This window comes from Vulpes lagopus, chromosome X (assembly GCF_018345385.1).
Source record: "Vulpes lagopus strain Blue_001 chromosome X, ASM1834538v1, whole genome shotgun sequence".
NCBI lineage: Eukaryota > Metazoa > Chordata > Mammalia > Carnivora > Canidae > Vulpes > Vulpes lagopus.
The window spans coordinates 107037517-107054011 of NC_054848.1; the positions used below are offsets into that span (position 1 = coordinate 107037517).

At 43.2% G+C, this 16495-nt stretch overlaps 1 protein-coding gene across 8 annotated transcripts in view; it reads right to left on the reverse strand.

The window, feature by feature from the left end:
- Positions 1–6463: 6463 nt before the first annotated feature.
- Positions 6464–16495, reverse strand: part of ARHGEF6 (Rac/Cdc42 guanine nucleotide exchange factor 6) — a 101350-nt gene continuing 91318 nt past the window's right edge. For 6 of the 8 annotated variants that reach the window (XM_041741015.1, XM_041741011.1, XM_041741012.1 and 3 more), the window contains 6 exons: positions 16340–16360; positions 15143–15236; positions 14001–14090; positions 12056–12155; positions 10372–10426; positions 6464–9282 (listed from right to left, as the gene is read on the reverse strand). In XM_041741015.1, the coding sequence (XP_041596949.1) occupies positions 9142–9282; positions 10372–10426; positions 12056–12155; positions 14001–14090; positions 15143–15236; positions 16340–16360 (501 nt within the window). In that variant the 3' untranslated portion in view covers positions 6464–9141. The remainder of the gene's footprint in view (positions 9283–10371; positions 10427–12055; positions 12156–14000; positions 14091–15142; positions 15237–16339; positions 16361–16495) is intronic. The other 2 variants (XM_041741013.1, XM_041741014.1) reach the window with 1 other exon arrangement.

Consider the following 16495-nt stretch of genomic DNA (forward strand, 5'->3'; position numbering starts at 1 on the left):
CCTATAGGTCCCGTACAGAACTTTCCCCTGAGCATCAGCCTCACCTAGCCAACTGCCTTCAACCAATCAGACTACTTCCTCATGAAGTCCCCTTGTCCTTCCTGAGAACTCCAGTCCCATCCTTCACCCTCTTCTCTTCCAGTCCTACATGCCCACAGCGGGCTGTCTCCCCTGCCCCACCAGCCCCTGGGTTCAACCACCACCTTCATGCCAAACTTTAGTCCTGACCTGCTCCCTGGAGTTTGTCCCCAGCTGCCTGCCTCTCCTGACGCTGAGCTCAGGCCATCAAACCCAATGCAACGAAATGGAACTCTTGATCATTCCCCCTCTACTTTCAGTATTTCCCATTCCAGTGAATGGCAGCCTCATCTACCCTGCTTCCCAAGCCTGGCTTGACTTCTCACTGTCCTCACTCCTGTGTCCAACTGTACCAGCATAAACACATCACCCCTATTCCTTAAATAGTCCTTAAATGAATCTACTTCTTTCTATCTCTACTGGTGCTATCCTAGTCCACACTACCGTCATCTCTCTCCCTCTCATTCATTCTCCACGCAAAGCCAAAGTGAATTCTAAAATAAGTCTGATTTCTCCACTCCCCTGCTTCATCATCTCCTGCCAACATCCCTCTCAATGGCTTACGTTCCAACCCTCAGTTCTGCTAAGCAAGGCTACACATGCTCTCCCGCCTTGAGACCTGGGCATGTTGTTTGATCTTCTTGGAACATCCATTCCCTTCCCTTACTGTGCTGTGAGCTTTTTGAGGACCAAGATTTTGTCCCATTCACCTGCTCATGGTGCCTCCAGTGCCTTCTACAGGACCTGACATAGAATTGGCCCTTGATTTATTGCATGAATAAAATAGCAAATGAGTAAATGCCCCTGCTTGTAACTTGGTTAACTAGTTCATGAAATAATTGTGTGTTGATTAAAGCATAAATTTGCTATGCTGTAAAAATATTTTATATCAACATGTATATGATAAAACTGTACTCAGGGAGTAGAGAATGGGAATTATACTGTAGATAAAAATAAATAATCTCTTTTCCTGGGATGCCTGGTCGGCTCTGTCAGTGGAGTGTGTGACACTTGAGCTCGAGGTCATGAGTTCGAGCTCCACATTGCGTGTGGAGATAACTTCAAAATAAAATCTTTAAAAATTAAATCATCTATTTTCATCATATGGTTCATAATAGTTTGCAAAATAGTAAGTGAAGTTGCCCCAACTTCATTTGAACACTTTCAAAGTTGTTCTAATCAGTGATGGGAACTTGAGTGTATTTCTGATCTACCTATAATATTTTGATCATAAATTATCTAAGTTCATCCCATTTTTATAAACATGTTACTTTTACATTCCATCTAAGGGTTAGGGGAAATGAATGCTTGAAATGACCAATAATTCTGATTTCCAGATAAAGAGAAAATGAAGAAAGTACAAAATATTACTCTGTTACTTGGTAGGAAGCAAATGTCTGAAAAAGGCAAACAGTGTGCCCTAGTAAGCCGTCGCTATAGGGCACCCCAGTTAAAGGAAAACAACATATAGACTCCCAGGCTCCAGGAGGAGGTTTCCCACTGCCCACTACTGGAGTTACGCTGAATTATCTTTCCCATTTCCCTGCTAATGTAACCCCACTTAAAGTCCAATGATTTTTTTTGTCACAAACTCTACGATCTGTTCTACTTCTCTGCTGTAAACCTCTGTGAAGTCCAACATGCAACCTTGAACTCAGATTTGATTCACAATTCTTGTTACAAGGTTTTTTTAATCCATTCACCCACCCATCCAACACTGATTGACGTTAAACATCCTGTGCTAAACATGAAATAAATGTGATCCCGTGCCTGCCCTCAAGTAGCTTACAGCCTTCTACATAACAGGTGTACAAACATTTAAGGCCTGGAGTTAATGCTGCAGCAGGAGTTAGGGACCAGTGTTACAGGTGATACATGCAAAGGACTTACAACTTAGACACGCAGGGGAAAGTAGGAGTCAGGAAAGGCTTTCTGGGAGTGGTGGCACAGACTGAGTCTTAAAGGGTGTTTCGGGGAGGGAAGGAGCCCCGGAGGAAGAGAGCAGAACACGCAGAAGCACAGCAGGGGGCAGGTGTCTGCTCACAGAGGGCCTCATGTGGGTAACAGTCTTGGTGTACGGCCGCAGAGCTCATGTGGAAGCCCAGTTTAGGAAGAGGCCCAGTGCTCATTTGGCAGAAACTTCCCTCTGGCATGCTTTCCAAAGTGGCCGGCTCCGTAGCATCCTGTGTGGCTCAGGTGGCCTGAGGGGCATGTTGCAAGAAGGTGGCCAGGAGGCTGGTCACAGAGCAGACCGTGCAGGCTACAAGGACACAAAAAACTTGGACCCCCCAGTTGGCCTCTGCTATAGACACTAAGGCAAATTTTCAGTTTTCCCATTCAAATTATTTGGAACGTTTGCTTGTTCAACAAATATTTATTGAGTAGGTACTGTGGGCTTGACCCTATACCAGGCCCTGAATTTACACAGATTAAAGGAATCAATCTCTCCTCTTCAAGTACTTAACATTTAGTGTGGGAGAAGACCCCAGTAGATGAAGTGCAGTGCAAATGGCAGGAAAAAGGCTGTTGGGAGTCTGGATTCCCCAAAGAGGCAAGATGTGAGCTCACTTTTTTTTTTTAAGAAATTATTTCAAAGTTACAGAGAAGTTGAAAAATAATAGTATAAATAACAGTGTATCTTTTTTTGGAACCACGTGAGGTTGTATGCATCATGGTCTCACCCCTAAATATGTATTTGCTGATAATAAAGATGTTCTTCTTTACAACCACAGCATAGGTGAGCCCCAAATAACACAGGTTTGGATTTTTTTTCAATAAATAAAGTACTATAAATGCTCTTCCTTAAGATTTTCTTAAAAATGTTTTCTTTTCTTTGGCTTACTTTATTGTAAGAATACAGCATATAATGCATAGAACATACAAAATATATGTTGACTATATGTTATTAGTAAGGCTTCCAGTCAACAGTAGGCCATTAGTTTAGTGTGGGGGAGGTCAAAACTTTACGTGGATTTTTGACTGTGTGTGGGGGGGGGGGTCGGCACTCTTACCCTTAGATTATTCAAAGGCCAACTGTACATTTATCAACTTCCATAAATTTAACATTGATACTGATTTGCCATTTGTCTTCTAATTCAGTTAAGTTATACAATAATATTTTTGCTATCACTTTGCCCTTCCAGTACAGGAACCAGTCTGGGGTCAGGTATTAAACTCAGCTGTCATGTCTCTTTAGTTGCTTTTAATCTGGAACATTGCCACAGCCTTTCTTTGTATTTAATGACTTTGACATTTTTGCCTAAAATACTAACAGTCTCTCCCCTTTAAAAAGAAAAAAAAAGAATGTCCCTTTTCTGAATTTGTCTGAAGTTTCCTCAGGGTTAAATCCCAGTTATGCTTTCCTAGATGGCAAACCACATTCGTGATGTTGTGTTCTCAGTGGATCCCATCTGGAAGCACATGCTGGCCATCTGTCTCTCGTCACTGATGTGAATTTTGATCACTCAGTGAAGGAAGATGTCGTCCAGTCTCTGTACTCCATAGTTACCATTTTCCCCTTTGTAACTAAGTGAGCAGTCTTAGGGGAAACACTTCAAGACGACGCAAGTATCTTGTTAACATTTCCCCCTTTATTTAGCATCTGATAGTCATTTTTGCCTGAATCAGTCTATAGTACGATGCTTGCAAAATGATTTTTTCCAACTCTGGCCTTCCTTCCACATTTACCATCAACATTCAATGTGGTCCTGTGAGCAAGAGCTTTTCCCTTTCTGCCCACTTACTTATCAGTATGGACTCATAGATTCCTACGTTGTTCACTGTTTTCAAACTCATCACTGTCCTTATTTTGGTGCTCAAACTTACCCTTTTTTGGCTAGTAGGAGCCTCTTTGGGTTAGCCCCTGTGTCCTTGAAATGGTATCTATCAGGTTCCTTTTTTAGCATTATTTTCCTTTCTGGGACAAGAAGATGTTCCGGCCTCATCTTGTACCTTCCCTGCTTCAGCTATAGAATCAGCCATTTTGCCAAGGAGCTCTGGTTCCTTTCAGCACAGAGTTTAAGTGTTTAGAAACCAAGTTCTGGGTACTAATTGTATTTCTTGCTATGAGGGTGTCACTGCTCCTAGGAAGTGTAAATATATATACATATATATATTATATATATACACATATATATATGGATTATAACATATTATACTTCATATTATATGTATATATGGAGTATAACATATATAAATATATACTAATAACTATAAATATATTTATACACACAAAAGCTATCAGAGTTAGCAAATAAAAATTCTGGATACCCAGTTATATTTGAATTTCAGGTAAACATTGAAAAACTTAGTAGAAATATATCCCATGCAATATATGAGACATGATCTGTACCAAAACATTATTTGTTGCACAGCTGAAATTCAGTTTTTAAAAGTAAGCTCTATACTCAACATGGGGTTTGAACTTAAGACCCCAAGATCAAGAGTTGCTTGTTCTACCGACTAAGCCAGGCAGGTGCCCCAGCTGAAATTCAAACTTAACTGAGCATCTTGTATTTTATCTGGCAATCCTAATACATACAAACATATAAAGTACATACATATAAATGTACACATACACATGCAGAGACACACATATATATACGTGTTTTAGAGATCATGAGTTCACATAGATATGTAAGCTGATTCTAAATGGAAAGGAAAGAATTTGCTTGATGGACAGGAATGGGAAAGGGATAGGTGTATTCGGCAGGGCAAAAGGCATATTATAGGACTTAAGAGAAACTCATGGAAATTAAATTTTACTGTGTGGTGAGGAGTAGCAAGAGACTAATTTTTTAAACAGATGAATGACATCGATCTCTTAGGTAACCATGCCATGGGAACCAAAGAGGATTGACTAGAGAAGGTGACACAAGAGGCAAGGAGATGCATTAGTCTAAGGGAGAGATGATAAGCGCCAAAAACAGGTGATGGTCAGGAGGATGGAGAGGAATTCAGATGATACAACAGAGTTAAAAATGGTAAGAGTGGATAGCTAGACTTATAAAGGGTTAATGTATAAATTTATATAGGGTTGAGAGAGAGGATGGAGCAGATGATAATGCCCATTTTCCTGATAGGCAACTAAGTGGCCAGGGGTGCTGTTCACCGGGATGGGAAACATTGGAGGAGCTGATCTGGGAATAAAAATGAGGAGTCCTATTTCGGACATGTTGAGTTCAAGGTTCTGTAGGACAACCAAGTTGAGACTGCAGGAAGTAGCTGTATCCATGGGTCTGGCGCTCAGGAGAAAGATTGGGATGGAAAAACACGGACATGGGGGTCACTTGCATTTTCATCAATGAGGTTTTAGGAATAGATGAGGTTGTCCAGAAAGAGGCTATAAAAAGGAAGAGAAGAAGAAGTGTCGAGGATATCAAATGTTCAAGGGACAGGTAAAGGAGGCAAAGCCAGCAAAGAAGACAGGGGTGGTCAGAAAGATTGAATGAATGCCAGAAAAGTTGGGATCATGAAAGCCAAGGAAGGAGAGATTTATCAAGGAGGTGAGGGTCAAATAATGTGGAGATGTCAGGATAGGAATTGAAAAGTGTTCCCTGGATTTTTCAATTAAGAGCTCATTAGTGATTTCATGAGAGTAGGTCACTGAGGTAGAAGCCTATTTAGTAGGCTCCAAGTATAGAAGTGAAAGCATGGTAGAAAGAGCATGGATCCCAGAGGCAGACGGACCAAGGTTTCGAATCCCAGCTCCACACATACTAGCATCTTGTTCAACACCTGTGCCTCTGTTCCTTTTTAAGATGGGGATAACCAGTACTTCATACAGTGGGTGCAAATGTTTTGTGAGCTCAACCATATAAAACACTTAGGATAGAGCCCAGAACATGGGAGGTGTGATATTGGATCTACTGCTTCAGAGTAGGAGACATAGCCTCCAAAGGCATCCTAAGCAGAAAGGTAATACTTGGTGCCTAAAAAATCATTGGCTACAGGAGTGGAAGTCAGGGGCTTCTGTTGGACTAATGGCTTCAAGGTCATCGTACTGTAGTTGTGATCCAAATTTGGTCCAGGAAGCTTCTACTCCTGTTCCACCCCCACCACTGTCACAACAATCTCCCAAGCACAAAGCCATGAGTGGACACACTGGAAGCTACAGTTCAGAAGCCACAAACACATCTGTGGAACTGCCCACCAGCTGCCAAGCCCCAGGAAGATGGCCTCTGCCTCATGTAAACCTTCCAAACATCATGCAAAGGCATCTCATTGGCAGAACTGAAAATACGTCAGAACCCACATTGTATAGAGAACCCTACTGCAACGGAGTCTGAGATAGGTCTTTTGTTTTGTTTTTTAGGCTTCCAGGGAGAAACACAAAAGGGGTAGGAAGGGAAGCTGAGTAGCAACAGATACCTACAGCACACCTGTCTCGAGGTGGAGCAAATATTTTTATTTTGACTGCTGACACCAGCATTCCAACTGCAGTCAAAATGTAGGCTTCAAGTGGTTGACAAAATCCTGATACAGGATGGAAAATAGTGTACAGTTCATAGGTTGAGGATGGAAGGAGAGGGGTGGAGAAGTTAAGGAAGGCCCGTATTATCTCTGTAAAGCAGGGAGCAGATCTCACCTGCCCAGACTGAAACAGGTGGAAGACAGCTGGAGAGCGGACGCCTAATAAGTAAATGGGGGGGGAAGCCGCCATAGCATGAAAAATCCTTCTGCACACTGGTTAGAGGAAAAAAAGGAAGAAAAAGAAAGAAAAAGAAAAGAAAACACAGGACTTAGTTTATAAAGCACTGTTATTCTTATTTATTGAAAACGTCCATTTTAAAAGTCTTCAAAATAAAAACAAGTTAGAAAATTTGAGCTTGTGTAAGAAGAAACATGATGGAAGAGGAACTTAAAAGCCTCTAAGGGCAGCAGTTTAATTACAGAGTAAGAGGAACCCACTTATAGAGTATGTAAACAACACAACTATGAAGACACTGCTCTCGGGTTAACATGGCTTCATTTCCTTTATATTACTGCTTACTGTGTGAGCGCAGACACCACACTCTGCACAAGCTTCACTACCCAGAGTACCGAGGGCCTCTCCTCAGAAGGTCAAGTTCCAAAAACATGCATATGTACACTTTACTTTAAAATAAAGACCTTTCAGTATTATAAGCAATCTTGTACCTTATCTACTAAAGTATTTTATAATCACAAAAATGTTCCCTATGGATATAGTGTGCGCATTTACTGTAAGCCATTGATTAACCACAGATGGGGCAGATGCTCAGATCTTTGTGGTTGTTGTTAATTTTTAGGTGAAGGATGGCACAGCTAAGCTTCTGGGCTTAAAAACAGAATGACGGCCATTTCTAGAAATCTTCACTCTTCAGCTTCCAAAGATGGCTGCATGTGGTTGGCTGATGGCGGACTGCAGGTAGAGTCCCTTTCCTGTGGATGGTGTCATTTCTGCTGTGCAGCAAGTAGTCAACAGCCCTGTACCGTGTAGCTATGGGAACTTGAGACGCCCACCCCCCCAGTATGAGAAAGAAAAAGAGCTTAGCAAGCTGGGGGATTCGAGCTTCAAGTGTGCTTTCTTAATAACATTTGCAAAACCCACATTTATAGGCACCCGCCAAATGTATCTGGAAGACTACCTTGACCAGACCATTGGCCCTCTGCCTCTCTTTCCAGTGATCTTCCCCACCTGCCCAGTTGCACCTGTCTTGGGGAGAGAGAGGGGTGGGTCGCACTGTGCTAACTTTCAGTTGTGCTGAATTTGCATGAGTTCTGCTCTTCTGTGACCCTCCTTCTAAACCTGGTTTACCACAGTTTTAATTGTTGAGACACTTACAAAGGTGATCGTTGGATTTAATGAGCCACTTTAGTAAACCAGTTCCAAATCCTGAGCTTCACTAGCAACCAGCACACAACCACTAGAGGTGTCCATTCTTTCTGGATATACAAACTGGACCAAGAGAACATTTCTGCAAATAATGCTTCAAGGCTGAGGAATATTACAGCTTCTCACTGCATACCTGGTAGAGCAATAAAGTGAATTAAAGCAGTCTACTAGGGCATGATAGCTCCTCAATGCAGATTGTTTTGAAGGATGAGAAGTCACAAGTTGAATATGCAGTGTAGGTGAAGCAACTGCTCACAGTCTATATTTTCAAAAAGGAAGCGAAGCACACACATACTAGTTTACACATCGCTTCATATGGTTGGCTAAAAGCACTGGGGAAATATAAAACTTACATACGAGGCAGAAGGTTGGAGGGGAATCTATCATGCACTGGGGAGAGATGATCAACTCTGCTGCTGAAGGGGAAGATTGTCTAGTGCAATTTGCTAATGGATCTGGTATTGGCATGGATGACCGGAGCTTCTGCCCCATAGAGTTAAAATGTAAACGCACACAAAAGGAATAAGGGTGCTACTGTTTTCTTGGCCTTATAGACAGCACAGGGCAGTAATTTTTTTAAAAAAGTGTGCATTGAGGGGTGGCACATGATAGTCCAGGGAGGGTGGCTGGGTCACTGGGCAAATGTGCTAGTCTTCCAATCACCCTACCCTAGTCATAGCTCAAGGAGCTTTGTCTTCCTTAAATTGGGTACAGAGGGGCTTCCAGATTCAAGAAAGCATGAGAGAAAAAGTCAAGTTCACATTTACTAAGCCATGGCAAGCCACTTTGACATGGCATCCAGCCCAAAAGAGTGATGGGGCGGGGCGGGGCGGGGCGGGGAAATGGCTGGTTGAAGAGGCACTATGAATTGAAGGCCATCTGAAGACCATTTAAGTCATTTGCCTATACTAGTTTTCCTTTTCTTATTGAATGGAAAAGACTCTGGAGAGACTTCCACCACCACTTTCACTTTTACCCCTGTCAGAAAGAAAACAACCAACCAATAACCAAACAACAACAAACACTCAAGCAAACAGAAAGCAAACAGAGACAGAGAAAGAAAGCAAGAGCGAGAGCGGGGGAATGGAAGGGGGGAGAGAGGACTGACTCAGATACAAAATAAAAGCCAAGGAAGTGAGCAAACAAATCATTCAGCTGGACATTTCGAGATGCCCCGAAGGCACGTCTGCCCAGCTGCACAGTGATAGTTATGGAAGAATGGAGGTCTTGCTACTGGATTCAGCCCGAATACACTCATCAGTTTGCTTCAACAGCCTCCGGACCAGCTTTTCTAGGTCCCTTCTTGATTTCAATTCTTCTTCCAGGCATTGCTTCATTCTTTTATTTTCCTATGATGAGAAAAGACTCATTAATTCCCAAACTACGTGGCCCCTTCCCAGGGCTCCTCCTGTTCCTCCTCTTCGCAGCTTTCACCACTGACTACACTTTCCTTCCTCAGACTCCTCTCCTTCAGCTTTTAGGACAAAGCAGCCCCCTGATTCTCCTACCTTTCTCTGGCCGAGCCTTTGCAGTCTTCTTGCTTGCAGTCTAAGCGTCCTGTACAGTATTGGCCCGGGCCCTCTTCCAACTCAGCTCTCTTTTCACCTAGTGTCTCTTCTTCAGCTCAACTCAGGGGCCTCCCTAATCCCTCTGACACTTGACCTCATCTCATCTCATGAACACCAGGTCCACAGTCCCTAGTGTCGAGTTGATATTTACAAGCACTTCAGACTCATATCCTAGAGTGAATTCAGTCTCTCCTCTGTCACCCCAAACTTCTTTTCCTCCTGTGGTTCCTGAGTTCGTGAAGGGCACTGCCCTATCCAAGTAGATATCCATGTAAGAAGCCTCATCTTCAATCTCTGGCTCTCCCTCTCAATCCCAACATCACGGCATCAATTTTTCATAGGCTCTAACTCTACGATGTGCCTTCCTTTACATTTGTTTTCCTTCTCTGCAGCCTCAATGGCACTGCCTCAGTTCAGAACTCCATTGTGTCTCACCCTAAGTTTTGTGATAAATAACCTCCCAAGAGGTCTTCTAGCCTCTGTTCTCCCCCTCCAGTCCATCCTTTACCCCGTCACCAGGTGCAGCCAGTCCCCAAACACCAGGAATAGTGTGCACCATGGAGCACTGGATCACATCTTCAGAGGAGCCCGCAAATCAAGATTTATGGTTCTCTTTATACTTACACACTCGTGGATGACTTATCTTTTCTAAAATTCTGTTTACAAATGTCAGAGAACATGAAAGTTTAACTAAGTATTGGGAACTTATTGTAAACTGCTAAATAGGTATAGGAGCAAGCCTAAGAAATTTAAACCCAACACTACATGGCAAAATCAACAGAACTCACCCTGTAGAAATAAGAAAAATCCCCACCTCACCACCTTGTTCCTATTATATGACCCAAGAAAATCAGTTATATATTTCATTACCTGTTTCAGTTCTTTGACCTCATCCTTCAAGGCATACACAGTATCAACCAGACTCCTAGAACATGAAGTTCAGAGATTCATAGCTGGCACTGAAACACTGTCACATAAAACTTAACCATAAAAGCCGCTTTCAAGAAATACAGATCCTGAAAAACAGTGGCCTTTCTAGCTGGTTGGGAGAGATACTGCTACGAATGGCCCCTGTGGTCTCTATTTTTATGGGCAAACCACCACCAGCCCACATGCTCATTCAAATGCCATGTCATTACACCTTTACTATAGTGCCCTCCTCCTTGGCCACTTACTTCCCAGCTTGGGGGATTTACAAAAATAGAGACTAGAGCTCATCGCAAGTTTTTGACTTTCTTAAGAGCAGGAGTGAACATCACATAACATATAATGAGGGGTGTCATGAGGCCCTGCTTATCCTGTGCTATGGCATTGCTGCTCTCACCTCTGTGACCCTACGTGACCCTATATGACACAAAGTCAGGGGCATTCTTTCTGGAAGGTCTCATCTGTTCCAAAAGAGGATAAAATGCCCTGCCTGAGTCATGGAACAGTTAGTTCCCAGATGGCTCTCTCCCTGGACAAGAATTCTAGAGATCTGGGTTCCAGGTCTGACCCTACCACTTACCATCCTCCAGCCTTGGGTAACCAGGTTCTTTCTCCTCTCCTTGCCTTACTTTCTTCGCATACAAAATGGGGATAATACCACATTCCCCACAAACTTCACAAAGTTGTTGTGGGGATTAATATAGCTCTCTATAATAACAATCCTTATTACAACTGTTATCATTTATTGAGTGATTACTATGTGCCAGCCTTTATACTTATTATTCCATTTAACTTCACAACAAACCTTAAAGTATTACTATCATACTTATTTACAGATGGGGAAATGGAGGCACAGAACGGTAAAGAGGCTGGCCCCAGGTCACACGGCTAACACGATGCTGAATTTGGGCTTGAACCAGGACTGTTCTCTTGAGCCCAAGCACTTTACCATTTTGCCACATCACTTCGTATACCAGATGGAAAAATACATTGACGATGTCAAGCACTTTGAAATATGCTGTACTATGCAAATTTAGGCCTGACTTCAGAAATGACTCAAGTTTAAACAAATGAATTATTTGGCTACTTTGTGTTTATTTTATGAGCCCATAGGTACTTAACCTGATTTTTCCCCATTAGGTCACCCTCATTAGTGTGCAAAGGTAGACCAGGAACATCATTTCCCTGAACCTCAACTTCAATAGAATTGATGAAAGTAATGCTTAATTCACTGGGTTTCTGTAGGATGCTAAATAGGCCAAGTATGTGAAAGTCCAGTGTTTGATTCAGTAAATGTGAGAAGCATCCCTCTGGGCAAGGAAATTGGTGCTGTGGCCTTCCCAAGCACCATCTAGACCCATCTAGAGTGCGATTCTTGCATACCCTGAAGCACTTTACTGTATGGGGGAGCTAGCCCCAGGGGCAGCCACCACACACAGAATTCCAGGCCCTCTGCCTCCCTTGCCGCCTTCCCCTGATTGTGGGGGCAGCCCTCCTGCAGCCCAACTATATTCTTGGAGAAGGAGGGACTGTCCTTCAGCGTGGGCTTTGCAAGAGACGCATTGTCTTTCTGGAACCTTATTTCCAGTCCCCAGACAAATCAGAAAAGGTAGCCCACTCTACTCACTTTTCTTCAATGATAGTCTGGCCATTGCTCCTGGTTTCTTCAATGATGAGTTTCTCTTCCTCAGGGAGTAAGACTTGTGGAAGTGAATCTTTGCGAGCACCTACAAACAAGGGTTGCAAGAGGGACAAGAGAGGAGAGTTAGCAGAGACCACAGGTGTTGGTCCCTTCTACTAACGTCACTGAGGGGTCTCTGCTGATGGCATGTTGCTGCTTTGCACCCAGAGAGCAGCCATCCAACATTTGCTGACATGAGAAAACAGACAACTACATCAATTGGATTTTGGCCATGGTGGAGGCACTTTATCAGTCAAGTTCATTTGGGTCAAGGGTGGAGAGGGGTTTGGGGATCGTCACACCAGCACAAAGGTGTGGACATCCTCATGGCTCTGCTCAGACAGTCTCCAGGCTCTGGGGATGGAAGAGGTGACAGAACAGACAAGGGACTGGACCAAACAGCTCTCCTGCACCTCTAACCTCCCCCTCACTTCTGGATCCTTCCTCCTGGAGCTCAAGGCCTTAATCTTCAGTCTCCCTGAGCCTTCAAGTTGTGTGCGCTCCCTGTCTCATCTTTGCTCAGGTGGCAGTGGCTTTGCCTTCCTGGGCCCAGTACTCTGTAGGTGCTTAATAATTAGCAGACTGGCTGACTCACTGGTTAAATGCAGCAGGAAATAACAGCAGTGAGGTCCTAGGAAACAGGACTTCCAGCTGAAGAGGGACAGAGGATGGAAGGTCGCCACGATGCTAGACAACCTGCCACGTGTCGGGGACAGGCTAGGTAGGAGGGGCGGAAACGTGGCTCTTTAGGCCAGAACACCTGCCTGTGCCTCCTACAGATCTGCGGATGCCGTGAATGTGAAGAGAGCAGGGTCGGGGAGCAGATGAGGTCACGTTTTGTACGAGAGAGGCTTCTTCTGGTGTCTCCCTGTCCCCCTCTCTTTCCTAGCTTTCATGCCCCAAACTGCTCTCGCTGTCCTTTCCTGCCTCCTTGAAACTTGTTCACAGAGCTGGGCATGTCCAAAGCCACCACCAGGATCTATCTGTGAAGCAGAGGGTGTGACAGACCTCTCTTCACGGCCAAATGTGTCAAGTTTGACATCAAATGTTTTCCTCATGCCAGCCTTAGTTAGGGACAAGTTCCTTTGGAGGCACCCAAGTGATCCCCACCTCCAACTCGAGTGATGGGACAGCAGCTGTCCAAAATGGAGCATTATGGAGAACTCACTTCTTGTGTGGATGCAAACACCTCACAGAGGTCTCCTGAATGTCTATAATCATGCAAGACAAGACAGGACTGATGCGACCCAGTTTTTTGAGAAGCTCAAGGATCAATCAGAAAACCTCATCTCGCTTTCAGTTCTGTAGCCTGAAAGGTGTTGGAGTGAGTGGGGAACACCCTTCCTGATCACTCCCTGAAAACTGCAGACATTCCAAACAGCCCCTGCTAAGCAGCTACATTTCCAGATTTTCAGAGCAACTTTGAAACTCAAGCTGGGTGGAGCACTGTTCACTTAAAAATGCAGCTGATCAAAGATAGTATTGTAACTTCCTTTCCAAATCTGCCTATGAGAAGAGATTACCATCAGTTCACAGACACAGGAACTCTTCTGGGCTCTTTAATTCCTAACTAGTGCTGGCAAAGGTATCTGTATACTTCAAAGGAGAAGGACTTTAAAAAAAAAAAAAAAAGACTTCTTTTTTTCATTTCTATCACCTCCAACTTTTTTACTCTTGCGTCTCTCTTTCTCTCTGAGTGAAAAGAAAGAGTGGGTAAACAAACCGCCTGGCAGCTAAAAGCACCTTATCGGAAAGATGCAGTTCTGCACCAGGTCACCTGCTTTCCACACCCTGCAACCCATCTGGGTTGCTTTGCTCTTTTTCAAAGAGGTGCTGAGCAGTCAAAAAGAAACAACATTCATTAGAGAAAGTGGTTTGGGGGGGAACCTACTTGAGCCATGGCCTTGTTGAAAATTCGCGCTGGTGCAGTAGGCTTCAATCACTTTAAGGATCTGAGCATCCTCTTCCAGAGCAGCCGTACCTATTGGATTTAATTAATAATGACTTTGCAGATAGAGATCCACCTCTGGACCCTCAAAATGATGCCATGTACTCAGTTGCTGGGGACTGGTTTCCCTGACCGGAAAGCCTTTGCCAGCAGCGGCAGCTTTCTTTCAATTTTTCTTTTCTGAAGAAACTTCTACATCATTTGGAGGCTTTTACTAGACTCCTAGGGGCCACGATGACAGCACCAGGCTTGGCGCTAGCCTCAGTTCTCACCCAACATACACCACAGCCTGCCTCCCCTCCAAATTGCAAGGCATCCCTTCTCTAGGAAGCTTTCCCCCATAGACCTCACCCGGTTTTTCCCAATCAGCCAGCAGTCATTGATTCTCCCTTCCCCTCCAACTCTTTCTTGAAATGACTGGGAGGCGGAACCCCGCTCGAGGGATGATGCATGCACCCAGGGGTGGGCTGGGCGATGCAGAAGCTGGAGTCCAGTAAAGACTTCTACAGATTACTTTTGCCTGAGACACACAATTCTGCGACCCTTTTGGGATGTACCACTCACTCCTTCATGTGTCTCCCAGAGTACCTTGGTCCCAGTCGTAGAGGCAAATACGGACATATGGACTGGCCAAAGGACTCTGTAGCCTGCCTCAGAATCAAGCCATTTCTACATGGCAGCAGGGTGACTGCTTAGCTAACTGGAAATGTCACTGAGCGTTAAACGTCCAGAAGGATTTCAGCCTTCAGGTCTGTTTCGTCTATCTCAGTAGGGAAAACATCTTGTGTATGAGAAACTGAGGGAAAGAAATGAATCTGTAGCAAATGAGGCCCTTTAGTGGTTCTCACCCAGGTGGGGTAAAATATTCTATGCCAAGATCATACAATGGTGTCTGCCTCAGATCACATGAAGTGCAGAAGCAGGCAGCTCATTCAAGAAGCTTAGAAGTGACCAGCCCTAGAATGGCATTTTTCTTTGGGTAACAGGTGATAACGGGGGACAAATGGCTCTAATCATCTGCTTTCAACAAAATTCTTCTGATAGCTCATCCATAACCAACTGTCAAAAAAGTGCAAGACACATACTTTTCCGAATCACATATTCCTCCTCAGATGGCTTTCTTTCCGTCTTTCTTTTATGAAGAAACTTCTTCATTGTTTTGGGGCTTTTACTAGACTCCTGTAAGGATAGAGGTTTCTTTATGAATTAGAATTATCCCCAAAAAAACAAATTAAAAAGAGCAAACGAACTTAAACTGCGTGACTCTCCCTTACTTTAACAGTCTCAAGAATGCATCAAAATGTAATAATGTACACAATAAAAATGGCTCCAGTAAATTCTAAAAGATCACATAAAACAGAGGCAATGACATTGTCTCTTCAATTGCCATAGGGATGGGTGCCATCTGCAAAGAAAGTAGTGGGTGTCGATCCTAGGGAAATAAAAAATGAAAAAATTCCTAACTTAGTTGATGGTCTTCACTGATACAGTGTTAAGGGAATTAAACAACAATTGTAGTATATGCTGCTTTTCAAAGAGTTTCAAAGCGGTTTAAATACATTTTCCTTAGCAACAGTCCCGGAAAGAATATTAATTTCCATTTTTCAGATGGAAAAATTAAGGCAGAGGGACTAAATAATTTCCCTGAAGTCAGAGAGAAGAGCAAAATGAGGGATCTCTGAATAAATAACTTGGGGTTAGGAGTAATGGGTGTAGCTCCAAGCTTAAAAATACATATATAAAGTGTATTTTAAATTAGTAGATAAAAGAGCCATGGATTCTTGAATTTGCTTTTGCTGTATGAATAACCAGAGCCCGTGAACAGGTACCCAAGTAAACAGATTAGAATCTTAGACCCTAGTGACCATTCTTATCCCAATCTCCCATGTGTATATAAGTGATGTATGGATAATAACTAGTACCTTAAAATATATGGAACAAAGAATTTAATTTCTTCCACTTAACCACAGTGACCCACTTAGGCTTGAGAACAGACAGACATGGAAAACTCACGAGGGACAAAAATAACAGGAAAAGGAGCAATTTAAAAGAACACAAGGAAAACAGGCATTTTTAAGGCATCTAAGACTACATTTTCACATGTGTTTCATAAGAGCCTGATTTTTTGAAGCAAATACTTACATGTCAGAATTGCATCTTCATACTCTAGCCACCAATTAGAACAAGGGACACAACAAGCATAAAGGAAAGCTTCATTCATCAAAGGTTACAGCACAGCATTATGATGTCACCATAAGCCAAAGATATTGTTCTACCCTTACCTTCAAGATATAAGACATCCTCTAAAGTGAATATGTAAAGAAAGAGAAGATGAGCATGAGAGGTCGATGGTTATAATGATCAAATCCATTTATCAATAATTCTAAAACAACATTTGAAATGTTAGTGTTATCTTCAATTACACAGAAGGAATATCA